Consider the following 27,856-nt stretch of genomic DNA (forward strand, 5'->3'; position numbering starts at 1 on the left):
TAAATTGTAGCAATATATTAAATGGTTTCATTACCACTCTTTAAGAAAATAAAAGTTCATACTGCAATTTTACATCTCCATTCTGAAAGCTACTATAGTAATTATTTCATGATAGCAAAATATGAAATTGCTTCCTGCATCTGGCATACTGATAATTATGTTCACTAAGGACTTCCTTTTAGCTCTTATTAATAGGAATAATGATTCATTCCTCTCAAATGCTTTTTGCATGTGCATTCCCAATAAATTTACAGATCAATATAGAATTTTCTAAAGGATTAATATTTTTTCCCTTATTTTATTTGAGAGTATAATTGCACAAATTATTCAAATCTCATCAGCAAAGTATTTTTTCCTATAAAATTATATTGCATATATTTGTTTTTCTAAAGTAGTAAGTATTGAATAAGTTTTACTAATTCTGCAATTTGGGGTCTTGCATTCTTTACTAGACCAGTTAAGAACTGGAAAGGGATTTTTTTCTTTGTTTCTTATTTTCTCTTTTAATTTACTATGTTATTAATCTATTCCTGGTAATTAAAGAAAGACAGGAAGAACAGATCCATTTCAGTTGGACAATTCAGGAGGTTCAGTTTCTTTTCTTCTACTGATTTATTGAGATCAATTGTATTTAAATAATTGACACTGCATCTGCGTATAGTATGTTGACTGGTATTAACAGTAGTACATTACAAAATAACTTACAGAAGAAATTATTTTGCTTTTAAGTCATTAAAATTGGTGATTGTGATATTCACAATAATATTGCAATAGTTTGATAGTATTATCAAAATATATAATAGATCACACTTTAATTCTTAACTGTGGGAGATCTTTACACCAGCTATTTTAGGCTTAATTTAATGTAATCATTCTGCATTAGTCAGCCTTCATGACTGCTTCAGCAGAGAGGGAAGTTAAGTTCCTAATTTTGATCCTCTGAATTGTGCCAAAACACTCCAAAACAAATGGTGTGATTACCATCTCTGTATTCCCCCTGTTTCTGAACATATAAAGACACACCGATAAGCTTTTTTTTTTTTTTTTTTTTTTTTTTTTTGTAATCCCAGAAGTAAGGAAGCAGAGAAGGAACTTTAGACAATGGGGTGCATATCAGTCTCAGGAAAGACATCAAAAACTGATTAGAGGCTTTCTCTCAAAAGTATTGTGATGGATTCTCAGGCTGGGTAATATTTTTTTTCTTTATTCTCATTTCCTTGCCTTGTGGGATAGGAAGGGAGAGAAATTAATGTTTTGTATGAACTAGTTTGCTGGATCTTTTTGTACCAGTGGAGTAGACTTCCCTGCTGAGGCATCCAGACAGAATGGGGACATGTAGTGCGGAGCCCATGCAGACATTCTCCCCTGGATGTCTGCTGGTTCCTCAAGATAAAGTCAGTCATGGAGCAGCAGCAGCTTTCTCAGATGAGACTCAGCAACAAAACCACAGAAAAATCACTGTCTAGCAAATCACAAGCAAAAAAGCAGGGTTTACACAGAACTGAGTGGTAAGGCTGTCACATTAATTTGTCTACTCTTCTTAAATGCAACCTTAGATTGAGAACAAGTCTTAAAAGTACACTTTATAGACTTCAAGATATTTTTCAAGGAATCCCAAAACATTAATAAACCATTAATTCAGAACAAAAGCAACATGAAAAAAGAATTGGAAGTATTACTTTAAAAATTTACCTGGCTCTTTTAAGATTATTTCCCTTATATTTTATGTTACCCATATCAGTAATTACATATGCTATATATGAACAACTGAATAGGACAGAGTCCCCCAAGATCAAGAATAAGATGTACAAAAAGTTAACAGCATCAGTTCTGACAGATTCAGCAATGCAGGGCGACAACATTATTAGAGATAACAGAGAGAAAACAGTTCCCCATAGTACCACAGAGGTAAAACTACCAGAAATTAGATAAAATTACATCTGTGGCCTCTCTAAAATACACATATAGTGAAAGATGGGAGACTTTGGAGAAAGAATTTTCTATGTTTAAAAGTACCCCTTCCATTACTGTATCATATATTATTCAAATGAACTGTAACACATACAACAAACTCATTATATCAAAATACTCATGAAATTTTTATTTAATAAAGCTGCACACAAAGTATGCCTTTGCAAAAGTATAGCTAGCTCACAGCATGTAGTTACCTAATAAAGCAAGGATTTTATTTTAGTAGGTATTCCCTACAGGAAACATTTAGACTAAGGAGTCTGACTTTGACTGTTTGTTATCAGCAGAATGACTTATTGAACAAATATTATTAGAAGGTTGTTCATACTTTAGATTGCTTTTTCCATCACAAGGCTGAATTGTCTGAACTTTACACATCACAATTTGATAAAAGCAGCTTCAGCTTTTGCTGATACTTTTGTTGAACTACTTATAGCTTTGGTCAGGAAAAGCTGTAACCCTCACTCTCACACAGAAGGAAGGTAAAGTGCAAGCATCATTTTTCAGATTTATTACAAATGTTACAGTCCCTTTCCAATCTCTTTTGTTGTTTTGTTTCATTCCACTAGCACCACACAAACCTGTTCTGTCTGCACAGCTGTTCTGAAATCAGATTCTTTCAAAAAAAGTTAAATGCACATGTGCAAACACACAGAGATATGTATAAAGTGCCCACCTGAACCACCTCTGTGGAAACAGGTATGTTTTTTTGTAGATGAGGGTATCTTGATGTCAGAAAGATTAAATTCTATTACTTCTGAATCACAGTTTTGTTTTGCTTGTGTGGGTGGGTTGGAGAGCATTGCATTTAGAGAAATGATATTCCATGAACATATCCCTAACTCTTCCTCTGACACCACCAAGACAACCACAACTCACCTTTCACCACTGTGGATTTAGCTTTGCCATGAAGTTTAATTTCTGCTCACAGCAAAGCAACATACATCCATTTCAAGTGTGAAACTCAGGATCACAAAGTTGATGTGAGCATGAATTGTAGTCTTTTTCTTCTCCCCACCATGTCTCACCATCTTCCTAACTTTAGCAGGTTTGTATTTCAGCACCTATGTCAATTAGTTATTTTGTACTCCAGTGAACCTCTGAATCACTTTTATTTAAAGAAGGCAGACACTGAGCATACTTGGTTTTAGTCTGGAGAGAGACCACTGCCTTGAATTTTAGTATTAAGTATGCAGTAACTGGTAACAGATAAATAATTAGAATAGGACTTTCCTACAGAGGGAAACTCAGATATATTAAATCCAGAGTCAGAGAAAGCAGTAAGGGCCTGATCTGCCTTCCTTTCAGACAATGGAAATAGTCCCTGCCTCTAATATAAGCTGGTGTAGGTCTTAAAAGAAGTTAATGATTAAGGACATAAAGGAGATTTGGGTATTTTAGTAGATTTTCCTCTTATAAAAAGTTTCACTGATAAAACCAATATCCAAAAACCAAACTGACCAAAAAAGTTTAACTTTAAATCCTGCTTTCTACAAATCAAAGAAATTTATTCAGTCTAGATGGAAGGCTGGAATTTAATTTTTAACATTATAAATTATAACCCAGGAATGCTAAAATACAATTAAACAATAACAACTTTAATTATCAAACTTTCTTAAAAAAAATTTCTTAAGGAAGAGAAAGATGATGTCAGTGCAATCCTAGCCTCCCTACTCCACCTCACCAAGCCACTGTTCTGATCCTATCCTGAATTCTTTTGTCTTTATTCTATAGCAGTCTAGGATTCAAGGTGTGCAACATGCTCTGCACTGATTTTTGTCACAGTTTACTACTGCTCATTGGGCACATCAGTAATTTCTTTTAACGTTGTTTCTATCTAGGGTGGCTTCTGATAAAAGCATAAATTGGGGTCATGTGTGTCCCCCCTTTTTTTAAGATGATCATCACAGTAATTCTTTATGCTGTGTCGTGTAGCAGTTGCCACCTCATGTTTTCTATTTTGCAGAGGAAGCTGTAGTGATTCTACAGGGTTTTATTCACTTTGATTTATGATGTGTTCTCTGGTCCTGTAGAATATTTTCAACTAATCTTCAGAAGGACTTATTGTAATGTGATTGCTACCTCAAAGCTGTTGGAATCTGATGATGGTACCAGTGCTGTGGCCTTCCTAATAATTCATCCTGATTGGTGGGGAGCTGTTGCTTGAATTACTCAGAACCCTATTAGGCATTTCATTCACTGGAGGGTGTTTAAAGCTTTATTTCCTCTCTATGTAGGTAGCTTTTTTTCTTTCAAATAAATTTCACTTGATGTTCAGGATATTCTGGTGGATTTTTGGGAGAATTAAACATACTTTTAAAAATAAACATTAAGTACGCAAAATCTCAACACAGGAATGACTTTGCATCCCTGTAGTGACTATCTTATGGCATGTGGAAGAAAAAATCACAAGATAGTACTATTAATTTCTTATGCTCTTCAGAGCTTAGGGGAGAAAAAGATGTTGCATAAGCAAAGCAGAAATGGCCATAGACTCAAAACTGGCCATCCTGATGTAAGTGTCCAACACACTCTCACCAGGTTCTTCTAGATATTCCACCCATAGAGGTTGTAATGTATAATATAAAATTTACTTATTTGAAAATAAGTGATTTTACACAGGATTTTCAATCTAGCATAGTAGTACAAAATGTACTGAAAATACAACACAAATGTAATACTGATGAGATCCCCATTACTGGTCTCTGTGATATGTCCATTGTTACAATGCTGGGTATTCCCAGCCACCTGGAAGGAACACATGGGTTGGAGCCAGCTCAAGCCCATTGCTCTCTTTGCTTGTTTTACTTTGCTAGTTGTTTAGTATTTATACTCTGTGTTGTGCTGAGACACATTCACTCTCCTCACGCTCGTCTGGCTAACTTAGGGAGACATTCTCACTGTTTTAAATGAATTCAGGTATAAACACCATCAGTTCATCCACTCAACTCCTGATAGCTGTTTATCTAAAACAAAGGCCGCTCTTGGTCCCCTTCATGTTGAGAAAAAATCAGCTTTCCTCACAACAGCTGTGGTCAGTCAAATCCTGCATTATTCCCCAAGCTTCATCGGCACACTGCCCTTGCCCAGCTCCTCTGAGCCTTCTTCCGTTATAGGGGTTTATTGGTCAGTCACAGCTGACTTCAGTGGAAATGAAGTGAAATAGCAGTACATGTAACTACACTCTGGTGTTCAATCAACTCTAAAAATGCCCTACTTCAAAACAGGGCAGTAGAAATTCTCTAACCAAAGATAATGGAAAGGAACAACCTATTCCCATGTAGTTGCCTGCTCCCTGATCAAAATTCAATCTGTTGTAATTTCATTCAGTTACCAAATGCCTCTATTGCTCTGCTTCCTCAGTTTGTGTAGTGATGAACACTGCTGGTAAGCATGCATTTTATAGGCACATTTAGGCATGTAAACCCTGTATAGTTTTTTTTGGGGGGAAACGTGATTTTGCACTATGTGCCACAGGTTCTGGAAGTAGAGCCCCAGCTTTCCCAAGGTGTATGTTTTTTTTTTTAATGTACTTCTTCATGTTCTTGAGGAATGTCAAACAAAAGAGTGTTATAACCACCAACGCTTCTAAAACATGACAAGATTGTAACAAATCTTTGCAAAAAAAATGCCTGCCATGACCTCCAGGTTTATCTCTCAGTACAGGAGATTGTTGTAAGCATTCAGTCTTGCTCAGCAACTTAAAAGTACACCATCTCTTTCTTGCTTTCACTCTCATAAAAATACACCAAAAGGCATTAGACCAGTCACTTGCTCAGAAAAGCAACCTCCTGGATTTCTGCATTGCTTTTGAAGCAAGTTTATTCCTTCTCTGTAGCATCTTGTCACTACACGACAGTAGTGCCATCTTCCATCATGGCACTACAGCGCTGTGCTCTGTGACAGGTGTATGGATTGTCCTCACAGGATTTACTTCAGAGAGGCACAGACAGCACTGCAGTGTCCAAGAATCAGTCCACGTCTCCACTGAACTGTCTAATAACAAATTTCCTTGGTTTTGTCTTCCACAGTACATAACCCACAGCACTCTCAAACTATTTCATACTGGACAGAAAAAAAAAAAAAAAAAAAAAGCTACAACAGAGGAAACAGTAGGTTGTGGTTGTGTAATCACACTGAATTCAGATACCGAAGTTCAGCTCTAAAGGTTTGGCCCAGACCTGCTTGTGCTCATATTTCAAAAATTCAATGAAACAGGTGGAGTAAGTTTAGTAAGTAATAAACTCCTGAAAATTTTGATATTAACTGCATGAAGTGAATCAGGAATGCTTCTGCAGGCTTGTCAAAGACTGAAATGATGAAAGTGGTTACGGGATAAAACTGACATAGATTGTGATGGGATAAATCTTCCTAAAGGTTAGACTGTGTAAACACCACAAAGTAGCGAAGTACTTTCTTCAAGGTACACAATATTGCACCAATAACTCTGTGAGCTATGCCAGCAGTAAGATATTATTAATTATGTAGAAATTCCTTCTGAGGATCATGATAGCATGAACACTGTAAATCCTAGATCTCAGTTCAGAAAACTGTTATATATTGGCAGAATGCTGAATTTGCCAAGAAACGATTCTGAAAATCCAAATACAAGGTACACTGAAAATCCCCATCAAAAATAATGCTCTTGGACAAAAACTTTCTGTGGGATTGAAGACAAAGCCAAGTACAATGCATACACTGTAAGAAAGTTTTAATTACATTTTGATTTGTTTAAAAACAAACAAAAGGATGAGAGTTCTTTCCCACAAAGGACTTGTATTAAAAAAAAAAAAAGTAGTATTTTACTGTATCTTCTAAAAGTTTCTTCCTGAACTTTCATATTTAATTTCATTCTACTTAAAAGCATTGTTGTTTTTAATCAGAACCTGGCTAGGAGGTAAGTGTTTACCAGATCAGGTTTAATCTACTGATGGTGAGCCTTGAACAATGAGCTGCTCTTTGTAAAAGAAGTGTTCAGCAACTCTGCTGAACCAAGGGAGAATTGAGCACATTCAAAAATCCATTATTTTGCCTGAAGGATACATTACGAGGGCTGTGTTGATTATTATTTTTTTTCACTTTACAAGTCTGCAAATCTGTAGATGCAAAAATATGGGTTTTCTATGATCAATCCCTCCATCATATTTTTGCAAATACGCATTCAGTATGTCCTTTTTTTGCTTTGACTGTTTCATGAATAAAGATACATATCCAGAAATTATCAGTGTTTTTCTCCATTCTGACTGAGAAGTGATATCTACTTCAAAACCCACTTTTACTCATTTTTCATTCCAAGGACTATGCAGGAATCCACCCATAAAGCATTCACTAAGTTAGTCACTTATTTCTGGTTTCAGTGCAAGTACCATAAATGCTGAAAAGATCAGTGACTTAGTGGTTCATTTTCTGACATCACAAACCTGAATGTGTGAACCAAGATATTTTGAGATAACTAGTCTTTACAGGAATTGAACCTGTTTAAAGCTGATGCAGAGATGAAAAGCCAGCACTGGTATTTTAAATTGGATTTGAATAAATGCACACAGGTCCTACATTTTCTCTCCTTCCCACCACCCCTCTTCTGACCAGTAAGGATTGTGAGCCTGTGAACACAAAATTCAGAGAGCACTTAAACTGAATGCCAGATATGCTTATGTCTACCTTTGGTTTAAAGTGCAGGCTCGAAGTCTTTGAATCTCATTACCTGCATTCATCCATCCTACTGTTCTTTATCATTACACCCATCAAAATGTTCACAGTTTTGGCAACCCTAACATAATATTTGATGATGTGTTGGTTTTGGATTTGTTTTGGTTTTCCTCTCAAGCTTTTTTATGTCTCAGCCATTTTGGGAAGCATGTATTACAGCCAGAAATCTAAATTTAGTTTTTTCCTCTCATAGCATATATCAAAATGTATTTTTGATTCTGCACTCTAACAGTGTCTTCTAGCATTTCTTTTCATAGTGATTTTGTTTATTAGTAAGTTTTGGGGTGGTTTATCCAGCTGACCAGCCACAGAGCTCAAGCATTTCTGCCTCCTGAAGAGAATGGTGATTGAACTAACATCAAGGTCAGCATTATTTGACAAGTTAGCAAGGGGGACAGGGGGTTGGTGGAATGGAGCCTCATGTACCATCTGACCGAAGACACTCGAACTCCGCATTACTGCAAATGGCACATGCCTAGGAAACCTGGCAACATTTGAAGAAGTAAGAATACTGACAGTAACTAGGATGTCATGAGGATGTAAACTCCCAATTTCTGAAGCTAATATCTGCAAAGCCCTCCCCTAAAGATACCTTAAGAGATGAGTGAGGCCCAGGGTACACAGACAATTCCCACACTGACAAAGGAAGATGGAATGGAGCATATATTTAAGGATGAGTCAGCAATTCATTTTAGCTGCAACATCAACCTTCAAAAACTGGCATTGGTTTTGTTGTCTTCTCTATGTCCAGTATTTATGTCCATATGTCCAAAAGATTTTTTCTCATTATTTTCCTGATTGTTTATTATTTTCCTGATTGTTTAAATGGGTAAAAGAGCATTTTGAATTTTAAATTCAGTTGTAAAAGTAGGACCTTTATTTATTTATTTAAATTTAATTATGAACAAACAGCAGAAGGGTATTTGTCTGCTGGTACTTTCTTTTTTGTGTAAAGCCATGGTGCCCTGTTAGTACTTTTTAAACTCCTTTACAAATCTTACATTTCTGACCATATATTCTTTTCCTCACTGAGCCACTGACAATTTGTTGCACCTACCTTTTCTTGGGGGGGTCTAAAGTAATGATCGAACATATCAAGAAATGGCACCTTTCTTCTCATCTAAATATCCACTTGCTTTTTAATTCCTTTGCTAAAAAACTGCAAGCCAAGGAAGCATGATTAGCAGCCATACACAAAATCTGTATGTGTATGTCATTATTACTGAAGGCACAATATATGAAAGGCTTTCCAGTGTATATAAAGTGAGCAAACAAACAAACAAACAAATTAGTGTAGTCAGTGTAACTGCTGATTCTAGGAGGTACTCATAAAAATACCATGTGTATTTATAAAATATATCCCATTTTTCTTTGAAACATAAATTTCAAGTTAACAGTGTCATTTTAATCAGATATATTGACTGAGACCAGGAATCATCATAAAAGATTACCTTTACACTTGGTAGATCCAGAAAGGCAGGGAGAATCCTCAGAGGGACTAAAGAAGTTAACCAGGGGACAGAGTTATGTAGCTTTCAGCCTCAGTTATTTTCTTCTGTATACATATGGGTCCATGATTCTGTTAAAATGAGTACATCCGTTCTGCCTATTATTCTTAATAATTTCTTTAAAAGCATAAGAAAAAATACATGAAATAAAGTGCCACTGAGAATGAACTGAAAGTAATTTAATCAGTTACAAAGTAAATAGAAAAATCTTGTTGCCTTCTACGTGGCATAACAGAAAGCTATCTCACATTTAACAGTAACAATTCTTTAAAAACTCACTATGTTTGTAAGCAACCTATGTGTATCATTCATGTTCTCACTAGTCCTTTCAAATTAGAAATACCATGAGAAATAGATATTGAAGACTGTCAGGGATATCATGGATTACCTTTGAAAGATAATATTTTCAGGAAAAGGTTGGCAAAGAGATACGTTCAAAATGTGGTTACATTTTAATGCAAAAAATATTAACTAGTATTAGATTTTTTTTTCAGGCCTAACTCATGCTAGGGGCAACTTCCTCAAATATGATGTTTCTTTTTTTAGGGCTTACTGCAAGTTCAAGTTCTGTTTCCTAAATTAAAAGCTTTGCAACCTGTTCCCCATGAAGCAAAGACAACTTAATGTTATGATCATTGGTTTTCAACAGAATTATATGTGCGGTGTTAGAGATATTACATACCTCAGTAATTAAAGGCTGCTTTCTCCTTTAGCAGACACAAGGAACAATTTTTCCCGCTCCAAATTTCAACCCTATTATGGATGCCCAGTTGCTAGGAGGAGCCCTACAGGGAATTAGTGAGTATCTCGACTGATTCTAACACACATTTTTATTTATTTTTTTCTCCAGGAATCTCTCATAAAATAACCGGCACTAAGCAAATTAAAAACTCATAAAATAAAGAATGTCACCATGTATCTGTTGAGTCTTCAAGGTATCACACTAAAACACATTAGTGATGTGCAAATAAATCATATATTTGCATTTACAGGAACTAAGAAGTGATTAAGATTAAACTAAAATCTATACCAACACTTACAGTAATGAGTGCTTTCCTTGAGAAAATAAGAAAAAGAAAACAGAATTCTGTTATGTCACTACAGTGAAGGCCAACAAAGGAAAGGTTTTTAATTGTAATTTCAACAATTCACTATTACCAGGGACTGTTAAATCTTTTAATCAGTCATCAAGAAATAAAAATAAATGGAGTATAAATTAATGATCTTTCACTCATAAGCAATTTTTTGGTTTAGTCTATGTAAAAAAAAATTTTTTGTGCACCAAAGCATTTTCCTTTATTCAGACTTCTGTGTTTTCCTGTTGAACACATTGGTATTGCTGAGGGTCAGAATATTGATTGTTTTTTTTTTTTACTATGAGAAACATTTTTTCTCACATTAAAATTGTTTTCTGTATCAGAATTTTTATACCCCTTGGGCTTTTCACAAGGCTGTACAGCACTAAATTTTGCATTGTTTTCAGTTCTTTTAATGGAAATGTGAGGACATAGACATAATGTCAAATGAATCAAAATAAGAATTATTGATTAAGGGGAATCTGAGGTATCTTTTTGATCATTGGCTACAGATGAAAAGTTTTGAACATTTTACTAAACTTCCAGTGCTTTTAATGCAACGTTGCTAACGTGACAATGCAGAGATGATTCTCTTAATTTAACAGTGTATATATAAGCACATTAACCTTACTTTTAATTTACCTATCAAAGTACATGGAACAAAATTCAGATTTCAAGGACAATTGGCAAAATAGAAAGTTCAGCTTCAGAGGAGTTCAAGTCTCTATAGCCTTTACAGGCACTGACACTCTGACCATAAATCTTGCATTTATCCCTGCGAGAAGGTTCAGTCACGTACGTTGTCCCACTGACACCAGTGATATTACACAAATTAATAAAGTTATTCAGGTTTTAAAATATTTCCTGAATCCTTCCTACATAAGCTGTACATATTCCTAGTGATAATTATTTTCTGAAAAGTAAAAAGAAATCCTTATGCACAGTTTCAGAAATATTTCCATGCTGTGAGTTTGATGGAAATTAATCTTACTGATGCTGAATCAGTAATATACTGATGTTAAATAAAGTGTCTTGCTAAAAAACTGGTGTATTTGTGGGTAGATGATCCAAAAGAAAGAGAACTAAACCTGGTATATAATAAGCAAATACAGACTTCCTCTGTCAACTTAGGAAAAAAAGTATTCAATTTCCAATTATATTTGTGCCAAAATGGAACCAATCAGTTATTGATTATACAATAAAATCTGCCTAACAAAGCTGTAATAGGTACAGAATGTGTATCTGTAACACATATATATATATATATAAGTCTATATAACAAAGACTGGTAGAAATTTGACTACCCTACCCCATTCAGATGCTAGCTGATACCCATGCTTTCCAGCCTAACTTATCTCTGCTGCAAGTGTGATAAAGTCAATTGATTTACACTCAGAGATACATTTATGCTGGAATGTCATTAAAATGCTCAGCCATCTGAAATTACCAAAAACCAACTTATGGAATGGAAAAAAATATTTTAAATGACAAAATAATTTTCACAATATATTTGTCATTATCTTTTTCATAAGCAGTAAATACTGACTCATTCTAGAAGTTTAGCAGTATGCTCTAGTCATTAAGCAAAAGATCATAGACAACCTTCAACAAAATGCCCTTGGAAATTGGTTAAAATATAATTTTTAAAACTTTGTAACTTATTTTATATAGTTCCTCTGAAAACATATATCTTTCAGTTTTTCAACAAATAGTCTGACTATAATTTGTCATCCCCATAAGAGAGATCCCTAGCCCTGAAATAACAATTTAATCAATATCAACAGGGCACAGAAGTATGACTTCCCAGGCTCGGGTATGAATTCTGCTAGTGTGCCTAGTTCTGAATAGATGAAAGTCTCTATCTGTTGTATTGATGCTTTCAAATCCATTGAGCTTGAGAGCATGGTGATGTATCTGATAACAACAGACTACTTCATTTTTTGCTGGTATTACACCAGCAAGCAAAAGGTACATAAGCATGGTAAATACAACTGATGTTGGTAAATACCAGTGGAATATTAATCTGTTGATGTATTTTTTCAAGAAATCAGGTTAATGTTCTGTTCATGGTAATGAAAAAGGCATGAACAATCACAAATGTAAGCAAATGTCAACACTTTGTTGATTTAGAGTCTCTGCCGCGTTTCCTTTACAGGTTGTGAAAAAGATGTGTTGATTGACATCCTAACGCAGCGTTGCAATTCACAGCGGCTTATGATTGCTGAAGCATACAGAGACATGTATGGCAGGGTACGACTGAGCTGTTTTATACTTTCATTTCTTCTGTCTCTCTTGTCTCCAGTGTGGTTGGTCAGCAGTCACTGGAACCAAAAGCCTGGCAGGCAGCTGGCTGTCACCAACAGATTGGCACACAATTTTGCTCATTTAACTATTAATGCTTCTGATGGTTTCAAATTGTTTTTATATAGCAGTAGAAGCATGTCTGCCACACACAAAGTTTAAAAAAAAGGAACATGGAAAGTTTCTTCTTCTGTAGCTCATCCTCCTCTCTATTGACCAAACCAGAATTTCTGGACAGACTTATTTCTTCTCCTGTGCGCTTTTGCAGGTTTCTGCATTCTTTTCTCAAGTTTTTAGAATACTTAATAAAACAGTATCGTATTTGGGTTGAAACACAAAAGAAAACCACCATACTAATAATTACAGGTAGTTGTATCTTACACACTGATTAATGTTCTTATCTCAAGCAGTGACATTCTCAGGTCTCATACCATATAACCCCATCCATACATTAAGCACAATACTCATCTGAGCTGCTTAATGCTAAACTTAGGAATCTTTGAAATGTGTTTCAAAAATCTGAAGATGTAAAAAGCTAGCTTTTTTTTTTCAAATACATTTTATCCCTGTTTACTGTACATAACAAGCTGGTTTTCATTATACAAATTCTTAAACATACAGAGATAAGACATCCTCATTCTGTTTCCAGATCTACTATTGCTAACCAAATGACTTTGCGGAAGTTGCAATGCCTGCACTTTCCTCAGTTACCCCAGCTATATAAGGATGAAAATAATAGCAACACCTTTTGTAAAATCCCTGTGAAATCTAGTGACAAAAAATGCTGTATGAAACTAGATACTATTGGAAAGCTAAAGAAAAATGCTGTGATTAAACTGATCAGACATGCCCTTTCCATAATAGAAGACAGCCAAACATTTTAAAGAAAATCCACTTTTCTTCTTTTCCTAAAAAAACTAAAGGCTCACTGGGAAGTGCTGTGAAGGTCAGTGTATGCCTGCCATTAACCTGATTAGCATGAATGAGAGTGAGTTTGCAGAAATCCTACCACACAGCCATCAGACTTAAGAGTTGAACTACAAATAGTTCATTCAAAAACTACACCTTAACTGCTGATGGCATAGTCTGTTACACCACCAGTCTCTTAAGCAGTAGAACAGTGTATTTTCTTCTTTGGGTGGCCAAGCAGTTTTCCAGTGACAGCCTTTGTGTCACCTGTATACCAAAATACCTCACACCCATTGACCCCTAAATATGTTGAAACAATGCCTTATTCTCCTAGAACTGGGGGGAAAAGAAGAGCTGAATTTAATCAGTGTAGCGGGTTGATTTTGTGCTGTTACTCAATAGGAGATCACTGGTTTATCACAGGAGATAACTGGGCTGTTATAAAAAATCAAACACACGATATTTGTGTTATTTTAGATGCAGCCTTGAATGCATGAATATGTTTTAAATAGACGATAAAAGAACAACAACTGAATCACGGTATCCTTACCTTCCAAAGACCGTGACAATGACTGCAATCAGTGGTTCTGAATGATTAGAAGTGTTTTTCTATGGTGAAGTATTTACCAGGTTACCATTACCATTACACGTGCAAACCACACAAGTTCAGGGCTTATCCATGGAACGTTCCTCACTGCATTTTACTTTTACTCATAGAAAACTAAAGCATGTCAAGCTACCCAAATATGCCGGTGATAGTAAAGCACTCACACCCAGTCTTTTCAAGTCTTCACTTATCTCCTTAACCACTGGACAGTTCTCCTTCTCTATTCTGTCTATAGCAGCTTGATGGTTTTTTTCACTTTTTCTCTGGGGTATTTCAACTGGACCTATCATTTTAACAAGGAAAAACTTTTTAAAGCTGCATATTATTTTTTATCTTTAATTTCTGCCATCTGATATATGAGGATGACCTAGAGATAACACTAATGATACCTCAGTAAGAATTACCAGATGTCCTTCAGGACTGGAGTTAGGATTTCCCATATTTAGTATTCATAGAGAACAACTATCAACTTGCTCACCACTGATCTATCTGGATTTTCTTTTCAAATCCAGAATAAAAATATAAACCATTAAATAAATCCCTATGAAAACATACCACCATTAAATGTATAACTGTCAGCCATATCCATTCAAACTGAATGTGCCACAGACCTAGAGATCTAGAAGAAATTAAAAAAGCCAAAGAAAACTTCAGATGTCATTTTTAAGAATTTCAGTCTCTAAAACTATGAATAATAGAAGTGAAAGGCCAGCAAACTATTTTCATATTCCAGCAATGGACTACAGAGAATTCTGAAACTCATGGAACATCTTGCATATACACCCAGAATTTTAATTTAAAGTAATCCATTAAGCACTAGGTATACTTCATAGCACAAGATACATCACAATACTCCTAACAGCTTTCAAAAAAAACCCCACCTAGTTCTACCTTTTGCCATGTGGAAACGAGGGTCAGTATGAACTAGCTCTACTCTAGCTCGGAAATGAAACAGAAATGCCAGGTTTTTTTGTCTCACCTGTGACAGCAGAGATACTGAAATGGCTCATCTGGTTAGTGCTCCATGCAGTTTATTTGATTAATGCCTCAAGAGTTTGTTATCTTGGGCAGGAACTGCCCAACAGGATGGGATGCACCTCGCCCTGAATTGCTGCAGTTTACACTTCAGAAGATACTTTAGCACACATCAGTGATAACATTTCACTGGCTGTAATCTGCTTTAATGGTTATACTGCACTGGGCAAATGCACCATTTGGCAGTCTCATCTTAGTCCCAGTGGTAAACTCTGCAGGACAAAGAAGGCAGACACCTAGGCAATAACAAATTTAACTTTCTCAATTTAATCTATGGTAAACCTCTCAGCCCAGTCCTCCATTCTCTTAATTTTAATTGTCTGCTCAATATGATAGCTGCTATGCCCATTCATTTGGCAAATGTAAAGCGTGACACATTAGAAATATATAAATATATAAAAAAGGAAAATAAAACCATGAACTGGCTGCATGATTCAGACATACAGAGAAGCTTTAAGATCCCTTCTTAACAATTAGCCTTCAAGGATTTTTCATAGCAGAGAAAATTAGGAAATGTTAATAATGACCATTTAGAGTTGTCTTTTCTTATTTTTTCAACATTTCCCTTAGCTCTGATTGCAAGAGCAATCTTTAATGAGTATCCACTTCTATTATTAATCCATTTTCCTACAGGCATGTTGTCAGAAGTGAAATGTCTTAATGAATTAATTTCTATTTCATGTGTGATTTAGTGGTTGTCAAATGCATCTAATGTGCATTTACTGATGACTGCGTATGTTTCTTCATCATAAATTTAATTTTTAGTGTTTATAAGTCCTTCATTACTACTCCAGCTACTAATTTAATTGCATTCAGACATGCATCAAACCAAAGTACAGGCCTGAAAAAGATGCAGCTCTGAAAACATAATAGTTTTTAACACAGGAACCGTTTCCGATACTCCTTTAAAGTCAGACTTAGGTCAGAACACATCTGACAGCTGCCTAGTGCTGTACACAAAACAAACAAAAAATGAGTGTGCAAGTATCCTCTTAATCACAAACAGCAACAGTATAACTAACAAGCTTTCGGCATTTGCAGTGTTTTGAAGGATACTACCAGGAAAAGGGATAGTGGGGACCAAACTCTCATCCATTTCTCAGCTACCTTGGCAAGCAAGTATTAAGACATACGCAGGTGGGGAAGGGGTTCCTTTTTATCAATCCAGCATCTGTCAAAAGTAGTGAATTCAGTTTGAAGGTAATATATACATAAACTGAAGCACATAACCTTCCAGTAATACAAAGCTGATATTTTTGTGCACTAGAGACAATATGGAGGATTTTTTAAATTATTCACGTAGTAACACTGAAAAAAGCACAAGAAATCTCCTGTGTTCTATGGGTGCTTAGCTCCCACAGATTCACACAGAAAATATGACAAGAGAAGCTGCAGGTGCTCTGCTTTGGTATTCCGGTTTCCAAGCCTGTAAGTAGTAGTTGCACTTAAACCCCTGAATTTTCTTCTGTATTCTAACAACCCAAAAATCAACAATCTTATGTGGTCCACTGGCTTGTGTGTCTATTGTCATCTCACTCATACTATTAGAAGAAGCAGGTAATATTTAAATGAATATTTGTCTTAATTTTAGCCAGAATTCAACTTTGACGGTTCAGCTTTATTCCTTTTCAGAGAAAACCACTGATACTTTTTTTCAAGCTGTTTTAATAAAGCATGACCATTGAAATAATCCTGTCTATGCGTTTTTCTTTTCAAGGATCTTATAACAGACCTAAAAGAGAATCTCTCTCATCACTTCAAAGAAGTCATGGTCGGCTTGATGTATCCACCTGCCTCCTATGATGCCCATGAGCTCTGGCATGCCTTGAAGGTACTTGTCAAATTCAGAATTTCTTAGAATCACTAATTACAGTACTGAACATATGTTAAAATAATTAAATAATTTTTTTTACATTTAAATGTTTGATAAACTGCTGGAAGTTAGTACACTAGAATAGTATACTACGTAGTATTACACTAGGTCATCAGAAATACATTGCTATATGAAATGTATTCATTGGTAGGCTAAAACCAGTGTAAATAACATCCTTGTCATGTAACAAATACAACCCATGGTAAGCTTGGTAAATGAAGGAATATTTATACAGAGAAATGTAAGGCCCTGATCCTGCAGGCATTTATGTATGTTATGAACAAAATTCATTAGAACAACAGTGCCATGCACTAAGTCTCCTGTACTCAAAAGACCAATACTTCTTTAGCAGAACATGTCTTTACATAAATACTTACAAATTACTCTCTGATCACTCCACTCAAATTGAGATGATTGCACATTTTGAAGAAAATATTTCCTTTTCTTCCCAGGATCTGAGCCTGTGCTCCTTAAAAAACTTAAGTTTTGAAACAAGAATATTTTTTCAAAGATCATGTGATTAAATGGTGAAATTCATTCCTGCAGGGCACTGTGCTGGCCAAAAGCATAAACTAGTTCATAAAGGTCTTAAATACTTAGCAAACAGGTCTCCTGATGGCTATTGAAAATAATAATCCTTGGCAAATTCCTTCTCAGGAATTCCATTCTTGGAAGATGGGAAGGCATATCACAGCTCAACACTGTTTTCCTTTTCTTTCCACAAATATTTGCTACTGGCCACTGTCACAAATAAGACACAGTTTATATGATTCTGAGTGAAGTGATCTACCTTATATATTTTGAGAATCCCCTCAAAAACAAAAAAATAACAATTCACTGGTTTTCCTTGTCCTTCAGATACTTTAACCAACGCACTTTTTAGAGCAATTTTACAGTTGGCATTAAAAGGATTGTGAAATATCATTGGTATCACTGGAAGCCTGAATTTTATTAAAATTATTTACAAGATTGCCAAAGTTATATTTTTTTCTAAACATGGCTTAAACTTTCTTATAGTAGTCTATCCTGATCTGGATTCATATGGCCAAAGTAAATAACAGGCCATATGTGTCTCCAGTCTCAGGCTTGACGTCATGTTCTCCCATTATCGCAGATGCAGAATACTCACCACCACTATACATGTGCATATCAAAAGCAGCAAATACAGCATATCTTATGTCATTCAAGTTTATAAAAATAATTCAAGTCCTGTGGCAAAATACGGTGATTTGCAGCACTGCGTGCATGGCCTTCCCTTGATGCGCGTTCTTCCCTTGATGCATGATGCTGTGATATGCTAGATATCACAGACCATAACATTCCTAAATAGATTTTTTTTTAAAATGAAATGACAAAAGCACAACATAACAGCTGTGGCTCATATCTACTTCAGATTGCCTGAACACTTGCTAGGGATGTATGCTTAATCTTTGCATCTGATTTCTTGCAGCAAATCCTAAATCTTTACTAAAGCTGTACAATTCTTCCCATTATGTTTCTGTCAACACTAATCTTACTTCATTCCTCACTTGTTAATGTACATGCTGAAATTCAGACTAAGTAAGAACATATTTAAAATACAGGGTTCTACTATCAATTTAAAGTCATTTCTACTTAAACAGGTAGACTATGCAAAAGTACACTCTGCATTGCTCCAGCAAACCTCTGTTCTTTTGTTACTTTTGATAAGCACAGCACTGCTTTCTTGTAAAAGGTGTGGTTTCTACCAACAACATATTTTCATATTTATTTCTTTCTACACAGGGAGTAGACACAGAAGAAAAATGTCTAATTGACATATTAGCCTCACGATCAAATATGGAGATCTTCCAGATGAAAGAAGCCTACTTAATGCGTAATGTTTTTTACAAGTACACAGTAGCAGCTGCATACATGAAGGAACTGAACTACAAAACTGACTTCTCAATACTAACTGGTTCCCTTTCCCCTCCTCTCCCATACTATATACAAAAGGTTGAAGCAAAATGTTTAATATGTCATAGTATTTTTGAGATGTATTGCTGGCTATGACATTTGAAATACATGGAAGCCATACCTAGGGATTTTCAGAAACTTTTGCACACTTTGTTCAGAAAAATGCATAAGCTGTTTCCTTTCAAAAAAGCGCTTACTCTGGGTGGACACTCCGCTCATTTGCCTTGATGGGATATTTCCAAGTCTCCACCATCACACCGCAGCAGTAGTGCTGGGGGTGCGTCCATGGGTGTGTGGACAGGCAAGGCGGGGCAGAGGCTGAAGCCCCTGGCCAGGCAGAGCACCTCAGCAGGGCCCAGACAGACTGCCAGCCCTATGGCCAGGTCTGTGTAGCATCTGCTTGGATTATTGTGGAATAATCACCATAGAAAATGGACAAGTATTTGAACCCTTTTTATTGATCCTTTGTTTGCCAATTTTCATTTGTACTATTCAAAGCATGTTCTTTTGTGATTTAGATCATACGTTTTTTGTTTAATCTAGAATATAATAATGACCTTCAACAAGATATCGATGCTGAGACTTCAGGTCACTTCAGAGATACGCTCATGAACCTTGCTCAGGTACTATAAAAACTAGCATGGCTTAAGTTCCTAGAAAAATCATAATAATTTTTGATACTATATGAGAAGTCTTAAATTTTAAGGTGACTGTGGTTAAACCTCATTTAATAAGGCTACACTTTTGAACACAATACAGGGGAAAGCAGAAAAGAAGAGAATTTGAATTGCTTCATCTAGTCTTTGACTTTGGCTTTCAGATGAAAGCAAAGGTCAACAACCTATTTTATTAAGTCCCTGGATACTCAGCTGCTGACCCTCTGCTCAATCTGTCTCATCTCAAAAGGAGCCTACTTACATGTAAAAATTAGTATTTAATTTTTAAAGCTGTTTTCTCCATTTTTGGAATACACAGTTCATAATCCAGTCTAGGCATTATGTAAAAATGGAGATATATCCACACTTGACTATGAAAGAAAGTTATTGAATAGTTCTTTGGTTTAAACATTATGTTCTTTGTGCTTAAATCACAGTGCATTTGCATGCAGACAAACAAATTGTCACAATCACATGCCAACTTTTGCAGTTTTACCAATTTGTTTCATGCAACAAAGTTGGTCATCCTCGTCAGATCATGAGTTGTTATTTTCATTGTAGTGACCGTGCTCATTATCTTAAAAATCTTTTGTAAACCAGAGTAACAAACAATGGCAACAGAACTGCCAGGAGATAACAGCATACGTAAGGTACACAAGAAATATTTTTTTGTAATGTTGGATTTTTTTTCCCCTAATAATGAAAATTCTTCCTTGCTTAAAAATGAAGAGCTACAGATAAGTAGCTTCGTTTCTCATCTTTGTTTAACTGCTGGGACGGATTTTACTTGTCAAAAGAACAATTCGAAATAAATTATCTGAGACTACATTATTAGTCCTTATTTTCTTAAACCACAGATACTACTAAAAAGGCCTGAAACCAGCAACTTCTTAGCTAACAGGATCTAACCGCTATTTTTCTGAAGAGTTGCAGGAACTTCCAACTTTACTCAGTTATACTGTATACTTCTGAAGAGTGTTAGCTGAATCATCCATTTTTTATATGATTTTATATTAAAACTCTGTGATATTTCATTAAAATATATCCTTTCTAGTTCTAGTACCATGCAATTTACAGATTATTCTATAGCAACATTTCCAATGCATCCTTTAATGCTTTTTTCAGACATCTTTTGTTTTGATTTCTATTAAATCTTGGGATGGATGACACACACACCTAACTACAGATAGAAGTAAATGTGTATCACATATGGAAAGCAAACTATTCAGTTGCTATAGTGTGGTGTTTACAGTTTTCATGTCCACACTGAGGCAGATTAGAAGTTACAGGTTAAAGTCCTTCCTAAATAAATTAACAGAGTTACAAATGCAGGCTAAGTAATATTCTAGTATAAGACAAACAGATGTTTATTCTAATTCTCTCTTTTTTGAGGGTATTAATTGAAATATGATCATTTTCTACAATTTAAAAAAATAATTATACATACTGCGGGATTATCCAGCAAAACTATGCCAAGAGTAGTTGCTATTAAATGTAACTGGGGAAACTCATTTTATTGTTCACTTGTCTGTCTTTTTTCCCTGTTTTTTCTCATGTATGTAACTTTATGCAGTCATTCTGGCATAACTCCCTTCAAGTAATTTATCTTGTTACTAAGAATTCCACTGTGTGAAATTCTTGCCATTTAATTAAAATAAAAATTAACATTTTTAACAGGAAAGAGCTACAAATCAGTCATTCTAGAAGTTGACAGCCAATACATAATTTTAATCCTCCTTTTCACATATAGGGTAAAATGACCATAAATTTTAAACTAAATTGCTTTAAACATATATCATTAAGGCAGTGATTACATGCAGCTTGAGACTGTTAAGAGTTCTACAACCAAGGCTGATTTGTATCCTTACAAGATGATAATGGTTAAAAAAAAGCAATTCTAAAAGTTATGTGCCCTTCTCTTTCTCTAACAACTATATAATACAGATCATAACATGTTTACTAAAAGCATATTAGCTTGATTCATGTAACCAAAATCTATTAAATATATGGGAGAATTAGAAATATTCTTCTGTGGTTTATGTATCCAAGTTGTCAAACACTTTCCTAGTCTTGGATCTTAATTTTAGACAATGATTATGAGCAAGCAAAATCTCCATTGTTTGATGTGCTTGCTCCTACAGTTTGTGCCGGGAGAAAAAAAATGAGAAAACATTCTTCTGGTAATATGCATACTGATAAGAAACAACCAGTGAATGGCAAATGTTACTCTTATCCTTCATTTTCCCTTCATACTTATGTATTATAGTAAGCAATAGTGGTAGGATGGTGATGGTAAGGTAAGAGCTTATTTTAAATGGGACTAAAAATGGGATATGTTTATCCACTTCACATTTTTTTTCCTCTCACATGACCATTTGTCATTGCAGAGTTCCTTGTCTTAGAGGAAATGAAGACATAAGGTTACAGCTTGAAGATATTTCCTACAGTTGCAAATTCAACCACTGCATACACGGATCAAATCTAAAAGTCCATATATGTTATCTCAAGAAATGAAACATAGCTTCATATAGAGACAATGTTATATTCCTGCAGTCTTTTAGAATATGTATCTTTTTTGTTCCCCCAGGGAACAAGGATGGAAGGATATGCAGATCCTTCTACAGCTGCTCAGGATGCAATGGTAAATACAGTCAGATGTGAGCTTCTCAAACATTAAAAAAAAAAAAAAAAAAAAAAAAAAAGAACAAATACAAATGTTGAAAATTGATTTAGGACTTATTTTAAATCTTTTGCTTTTTTTTTCCCCTTTTTCTGGTATATTAGATTCTATGGGAAGCATGTCAGCAGAAAACAGGCGAACACAAAAACATGCTGCAAATGATTCTCTGCAACAAGAGTTACCAGCAGTTGTGGATGGGTGGGTAATCCAGCACTTCAGCTGTTTGAACACAGAGTGGAAAGGAAAAATCTGACTTGCTAATAAAGCCATGGTTTACATACAAAGAAGCTTGGTGTGCAGCAGGGTATTAGCCTGAAACCTAAGTGTGAACTGTAAGAGCTCTCAGACTCCCGCTGACATTAATGGGATTTTGGAAGTAATGCAAAACTGAACTTTGCCTGATGACTACAGACAGCTGTAGGTAGCACAGACAGACATCAGGATCCCCTAATAACAGACTAGAATGCATGACCAAAGAAAGGCACAGGCTATGGCTGCACTGCGTTTATACACAATACAACAGGATGAGGCAGATTTTCCTTAACTATTTTCTTCATTTTTCCTAACTCTTTGCTATGAGTGGAAACATGGGAGAGGCAGTGTATTTTCAACAGATGTTTGTATGTGAAAACACATTGCTGTGTTGAAACATTTCCCCAGAAGTTTCAAAGTTTTTGATGGGAGCACTTCAAAGGTCCACATCGGCTCTCTCATAATGAACACACACACAGAAACATAATAGGACATTTTTATGTAAAATAAATAATCAGACATAATTACAGATTGCAAGAAATTTATGTGAGATCATCCAGATCTTCTACTGTAGAAAAGAAACCTGTCATAAGTTTGAGATGTCTTCTGCTCTGCAGTGGAAAAACAGTCCATTTGGTGGCAAGTTTATCACTGTGCAGCCAGCCGTATTTCTTACGTCAACTTCTAATAATAGCCTAGAACTACTTTGCTGTCATGGATCAACAAATTAGTTCTTTTATCATGACTTCTGTAAGGCTGATGATAATAGTATTAACATAATGTAACATACCTGCTTATGCTCTATGCTCTTTCTGTAACAGAGATTTGAGGGTTCTGCCTGTAATGCCTCTGTATGTTGCGTAGTAAGCAGTGAGTTGGAAATTTTCCTCCTTCCCTGAAGAAGTAAGCATGCCCTCCATATTTGTGTGTAAGTCTGGATACCTGCATTATCCAGAGAGTGTCCATGTCTGGACAGCGACATGTTACACATGTCAAGCCATGGCTTCTTGTCACAGTCTGTGAATCTCTGGACAGTTTTAGCTATCTGAGCAAGGAAGTTGTCTTAATGACATGACATTCTTACAAGTTTCATAAACAGAGGTTGCTAGATAGAGAACTTACTAAAGCTTCCAGTGAACCAAAAGCTTTGGCATGCATTCATTTTATACTGTATACTGGAGAACCCAGAGAGAGGAATGTCCTGGAAGCCAGGTTTCAGGCTACTCATTTAGATTGCCTTACATGGGGGATAAAAACATAATGAAACACTGAGAATAAATACGGAAAAAAATAAACTCAATAGTTACAGTACTGAGGGGAAGCAGGAAAAAAATGCAAGTTGATCATTATTAATGAATGAGAATAAAGCAAGATTTCTTTTTTCCCGAAGTTTTCCAGGAGTTCCAAAATATCTCTGGGCAAGACATAGTAGATGCCATTAATGAATGTTATGATGGATACTTTCAAGAATTACTAGTTGCAATAGGTATGTAAAAATATTATTTTATACTAGCAGTAATCACTTAATAAATATCTAGCATGGTATCTCTCATGCATCACAAATATTATTTTTCTGATATTTTTATCCATTTTACTGCCCTATATTGCATAATTAAATTTTCAGAGATAATTAGAAAATAATATTTAAAGTATTTTTCCATAGTGTGTAAATCTACAAATGTTTATATGCAGCACTAGATTCTAACTGAGCAGAACTAGTATCTGTTCTTCATTTCGTAACAAATTTTGTGTGATCAGTGATAACTGCATTACCAACTGAATCTACACATATTAAATAATTGGCAAAGTTTTCAGGACTTCAGTGGTATATAAAAAAGTTCCAGGCTTTATGTGCCTTTGTTTTCTATTCATAGAATAAGGATAATAATGTATCTACACAGATGTCATGTGAGTGCATTCACTGATATTTAATAAGTCCTTTGATGCAACAGCAATGAGTCCCCACCCAAAATAAGTACCAGACTTTAAATCATAAATATAGATAAGTTTGTGAAAACCAGTGACCTAATTTTAAGTTCGGTCACGGACAGCACTACCCTACCTGGCTTTATATTTCAACGAGCTCAAAGCCAATAGACATTACTATATAATAATCTGTTAACTTGTTGCAACCCTTTTCTCCTAGTTCTCTGTGTTCGTGACAAGCCTTCCTACTTCGCTTACAGGCTTTATAATGCAATTCACGTAAGTAGTCTTTCTTCTTCACATATCATAAAAAGTAGCTTCCCTATTTTTTTGTTTGCTTCATTATAGTTAAACAGGTACATACAAATCAGTCCATTCAATCTTTAAGGTATGATTGCATGTTTTAAAACTGTTGGTATCTACATAAATTTCAAAGCAGTAGTGCCTAAGCAACAGTTAGGATCTAACTGTAACCATAAAAGGTTAAATATTTCTATTCCTTACAAAAACAAAAGAAAACCAAAAACACCATCTGGTAACTGTTCATTGTATTGAAAAACTTTCTTTTCTATGGCTTGTATCTCCCCCTGCTGTGCAGAACTGAAAGTGCACTTTTATTACTATGCATTTTTTGTCTCTAAACATTTAATAAGTATTGCTAGAAATTAAATCATAGATCAAGGCTGCATTAAAAAAATGGTCATATTTTCTTGTGGGGCTCAGTGTGTGTCTGTGTGTCTGTATGTGTCTGTGTAGGTTCTTTTATCTTTGTGTGTAAGTGCTACCATACTAATACCAATGAGTGACCAAGAAGCAATTTAGGTAAATGCAAAGACACCTTTACAAATTCTTCCTACTAGATGTCACTGAAGACATTTTCTTTTGTGTTTCATTCATTAGTGAAAATAGTAAGGCATTATGTTATATAAAAAATAGCATCTAATCTTTTAAGTATAACCTTCAGAAGATGGTCACAAAAGCCAGTCATGGGTAAAATGTGAAGTATCATCTTAGAGCAGGAATGGCAAACATAGGATTTAAGCCAGAACCATTGTTCAAAACTTCATCAATGCTTCAACAGGCCCCAGTATCCTCTTCCAGATGCTGTCACTACTGCTGTCCCCTGTTTCAGCTATACCAGCAATAATGGCAGCAAAGATCCAAGGAAAATCCCAGGGGCTCAGAGGAAGAGGCAGCATTTTGTCTGAGTGGTCAAAAGAGGATTCTGGCACATGACATGAAAAAGGTTTGCCAAAAGTACCAGAAAACACCAGCTATCAGGAAAAGCGATGCTTCTCAAAGGTTCTATATCAAGTCTGCTTTTCAAGTTAAAACCTCATTTTTAGTTTTGACAAATATCACATCAATACTTTTCATCTATATTATATTCAGGTGATTGTATTTGATGCAGTTTTTAATAATTAAGAATAAACATTTGCATTTTCTTTTAATTAACATTTTACTCTGTTTTCTCAAAGTGTTTTAATGAACACAGATAATTCTCAAAACAAATGCAATAATTTAAAACAGTGTCTCTTTTTGCAGACAAGTTATGTCCAGATTATACCAAAACCTTTTTATACTCTATATTAAAGCCCACCCAGGATTCTAATGCCTGAAATTATAGTCCATAATGGGTTTTAAGAAAGATTTTAATCTGGCCATAAAACGTATAAAATTATCTATATGCAGCTTTTTAACGTATTGGTTTTTGGAGAATAAAATTTGAATATCAATGGCTAGTCGATAAAATTATGATTTAGCTTGAAACTCTAAATTGGTCATCAGTTGTCCCAACCCTAAATCTGTTTTGATTACTTTTATTGCCACTAGATGTCCCCATTCTCCACACAATTACAATACGAAAAATTCTTTAGAAGCAAAATAAAACATAGCTGGATACAAGCTACGTAAATTCTAAATCAATGGCTTAAAATCTCACTGCATTAACATTTGGCAGCAGTTGTTGTGAAATAATTATTGGCTTCAGTATAGTTGGAATGGACTCCACAACAACCATCACAACAGCTACCTACAAACTCAATAGCTAGTATTCCTAACAAAAGATCAAGTGTTTTCTTTTTAAAAGTTTCAGTGCATGGTTAAAACACTGTTATGTGGGGAATCTCTGTTATTCAGTAACATGAATTCTCTTATTTGAGCATGTGAAAATTCTGTAGAAGAAAACCTTTGAATGCTTAGGCTCCCTTAGAATTGAGGATATCTTTGCTAATTAGGCTACCTATGCCTAATTAATTGGCTTAACTATTAAACATTAATATGAGCATATACAGATAGGCGAACATATATTGTTCAACAGTCAAGTTTCCTCTCATCTTCTGTTCTTTTTAGGACTTTGGGTTTCACAATAAAACAATTATAAGGATTCTCATTGCCAGGAGTGAGATCGACTTGTTAAATATACGACAGCGATACAAAGAGAGATACGGGAAATCACTCTTTCATGACATTAAGGTAAGTTTGTACACACTTTTGCATATATTCAGCTGTGACACCACACAGACTGTGCCAAGCCCTACCAGAAAAATACAGAGGGTTAATCTCCATTCAATCATTTGGTTAAAAAAAAAAAAAAAAAAAAAAGGCAACATATAAAACCAATAGCATATCTTTTCAATGCCTCAGGCTGACTTCAGCAAGTGCTCAGTGAATTCTCACCTCCCATTGTATGTGATTTTGTCCCCCCCAACAGCAAGAGGAGGATATAAACAGGGCAGGACAGTGTATGAAATAGATTGCAAGGATAGTTTCTACACTGATACCATCGTCTTTCACACTGTCCTGCATGGGTAGGCTGATACCACTTTGGTGCAAAACTGAGATAAAAATCTGGTTTTACCCTTGCGCTTTGGTAGTAGCATCAACCTACAGAAAAACTATTCCTCTTGTAGTCTTGCTCCATAACTTAAAACAAAACTCTGACACTTTATCTTTTTTATGTTGCTATAATTCAACTGTAAGATGTACAATAACTGTAGAGAAATTGCTTAGGATTTTTTTGTATTGAACTTGAGAAGTATTAAACAGGTTTGATCCCAGCTTTCAAATGTAGTTTGTTTCTAGGTGCCCAAGCAACTGAAGCCCAAGGTATGAGAAATGAAAAAAAACTTGACCTAGAATCCTTACGAAAACACTGTAATATTTTATAAAACCTTACAACATTAGTCTAGTCCTTGCCACACACCTTGCAAAAGAAGAGAAATTAAGAAAATGTACAGTCACAGAAATACTGATTATTTTTTTCTTGCAGCATTTTGCTTCAGGCCATTATGAGAGTGCTTTACTTGCTATCTGTGCTGGTGATGCTGAAGATTATTAAGGAAGAAGAAGATGAACTCTGAAGGGTGTATGAATCCATTTTAAATAGAAAGTGAAGCTATATACCATAGATTAACTG

The 27,856-nt window shown here is 35.2% G+C and overlaps 1 protein-coding gene across 1 annotated transcript; it reads left to right on the forward strand.

The window, feature by feature from the left end:
* Window positions 1–1,803: 1,803 nt before the first annotated feature.
* On the forward strand, window positions 1,804–27,834 carry ANXA10 (annexin A10; the record flags this gene model as incomplete). The annotated part of the gene is made up of 12 exons (XM_080375112.1): window positions 1,804–1,908; window positions 9,905–9,986; window positions 12,420–12,514; window positions 16,834–16,947; window positions 18,754–18,844; window positions 19,468–19,547; window positions 22,168–22,221; window positions 22,365–22,458; window positions 23,903–23,998; window positions 24,659–24,717; window positions 26,791–26,913; window positions 27,710–27,834. The coding sequence occupies 12 exons, from the start codon at window positions 1,804–1,806 to the stop codon at window positions 27,776–27,778; spliced, it is 1,062 nt and encodes a 353-aa protein (XP_080231238.1). The 3' UTR covers window positions 27,779–27,834.
* Window positions 27,835–27,856: the final 22 nt, after the last annotated feature.

This window comes from Falco punctatus (assembly GCF_963210335.1).
Source record: "Falco punctatus genome assembly, chromosome: 1".
Taxonomy (NCBI): domain Eukaryota; kingdom Metazoa; phylum Chordata; class Aves; order Falconiformes; family Falconidae; genus Falco; species Falco punctatus.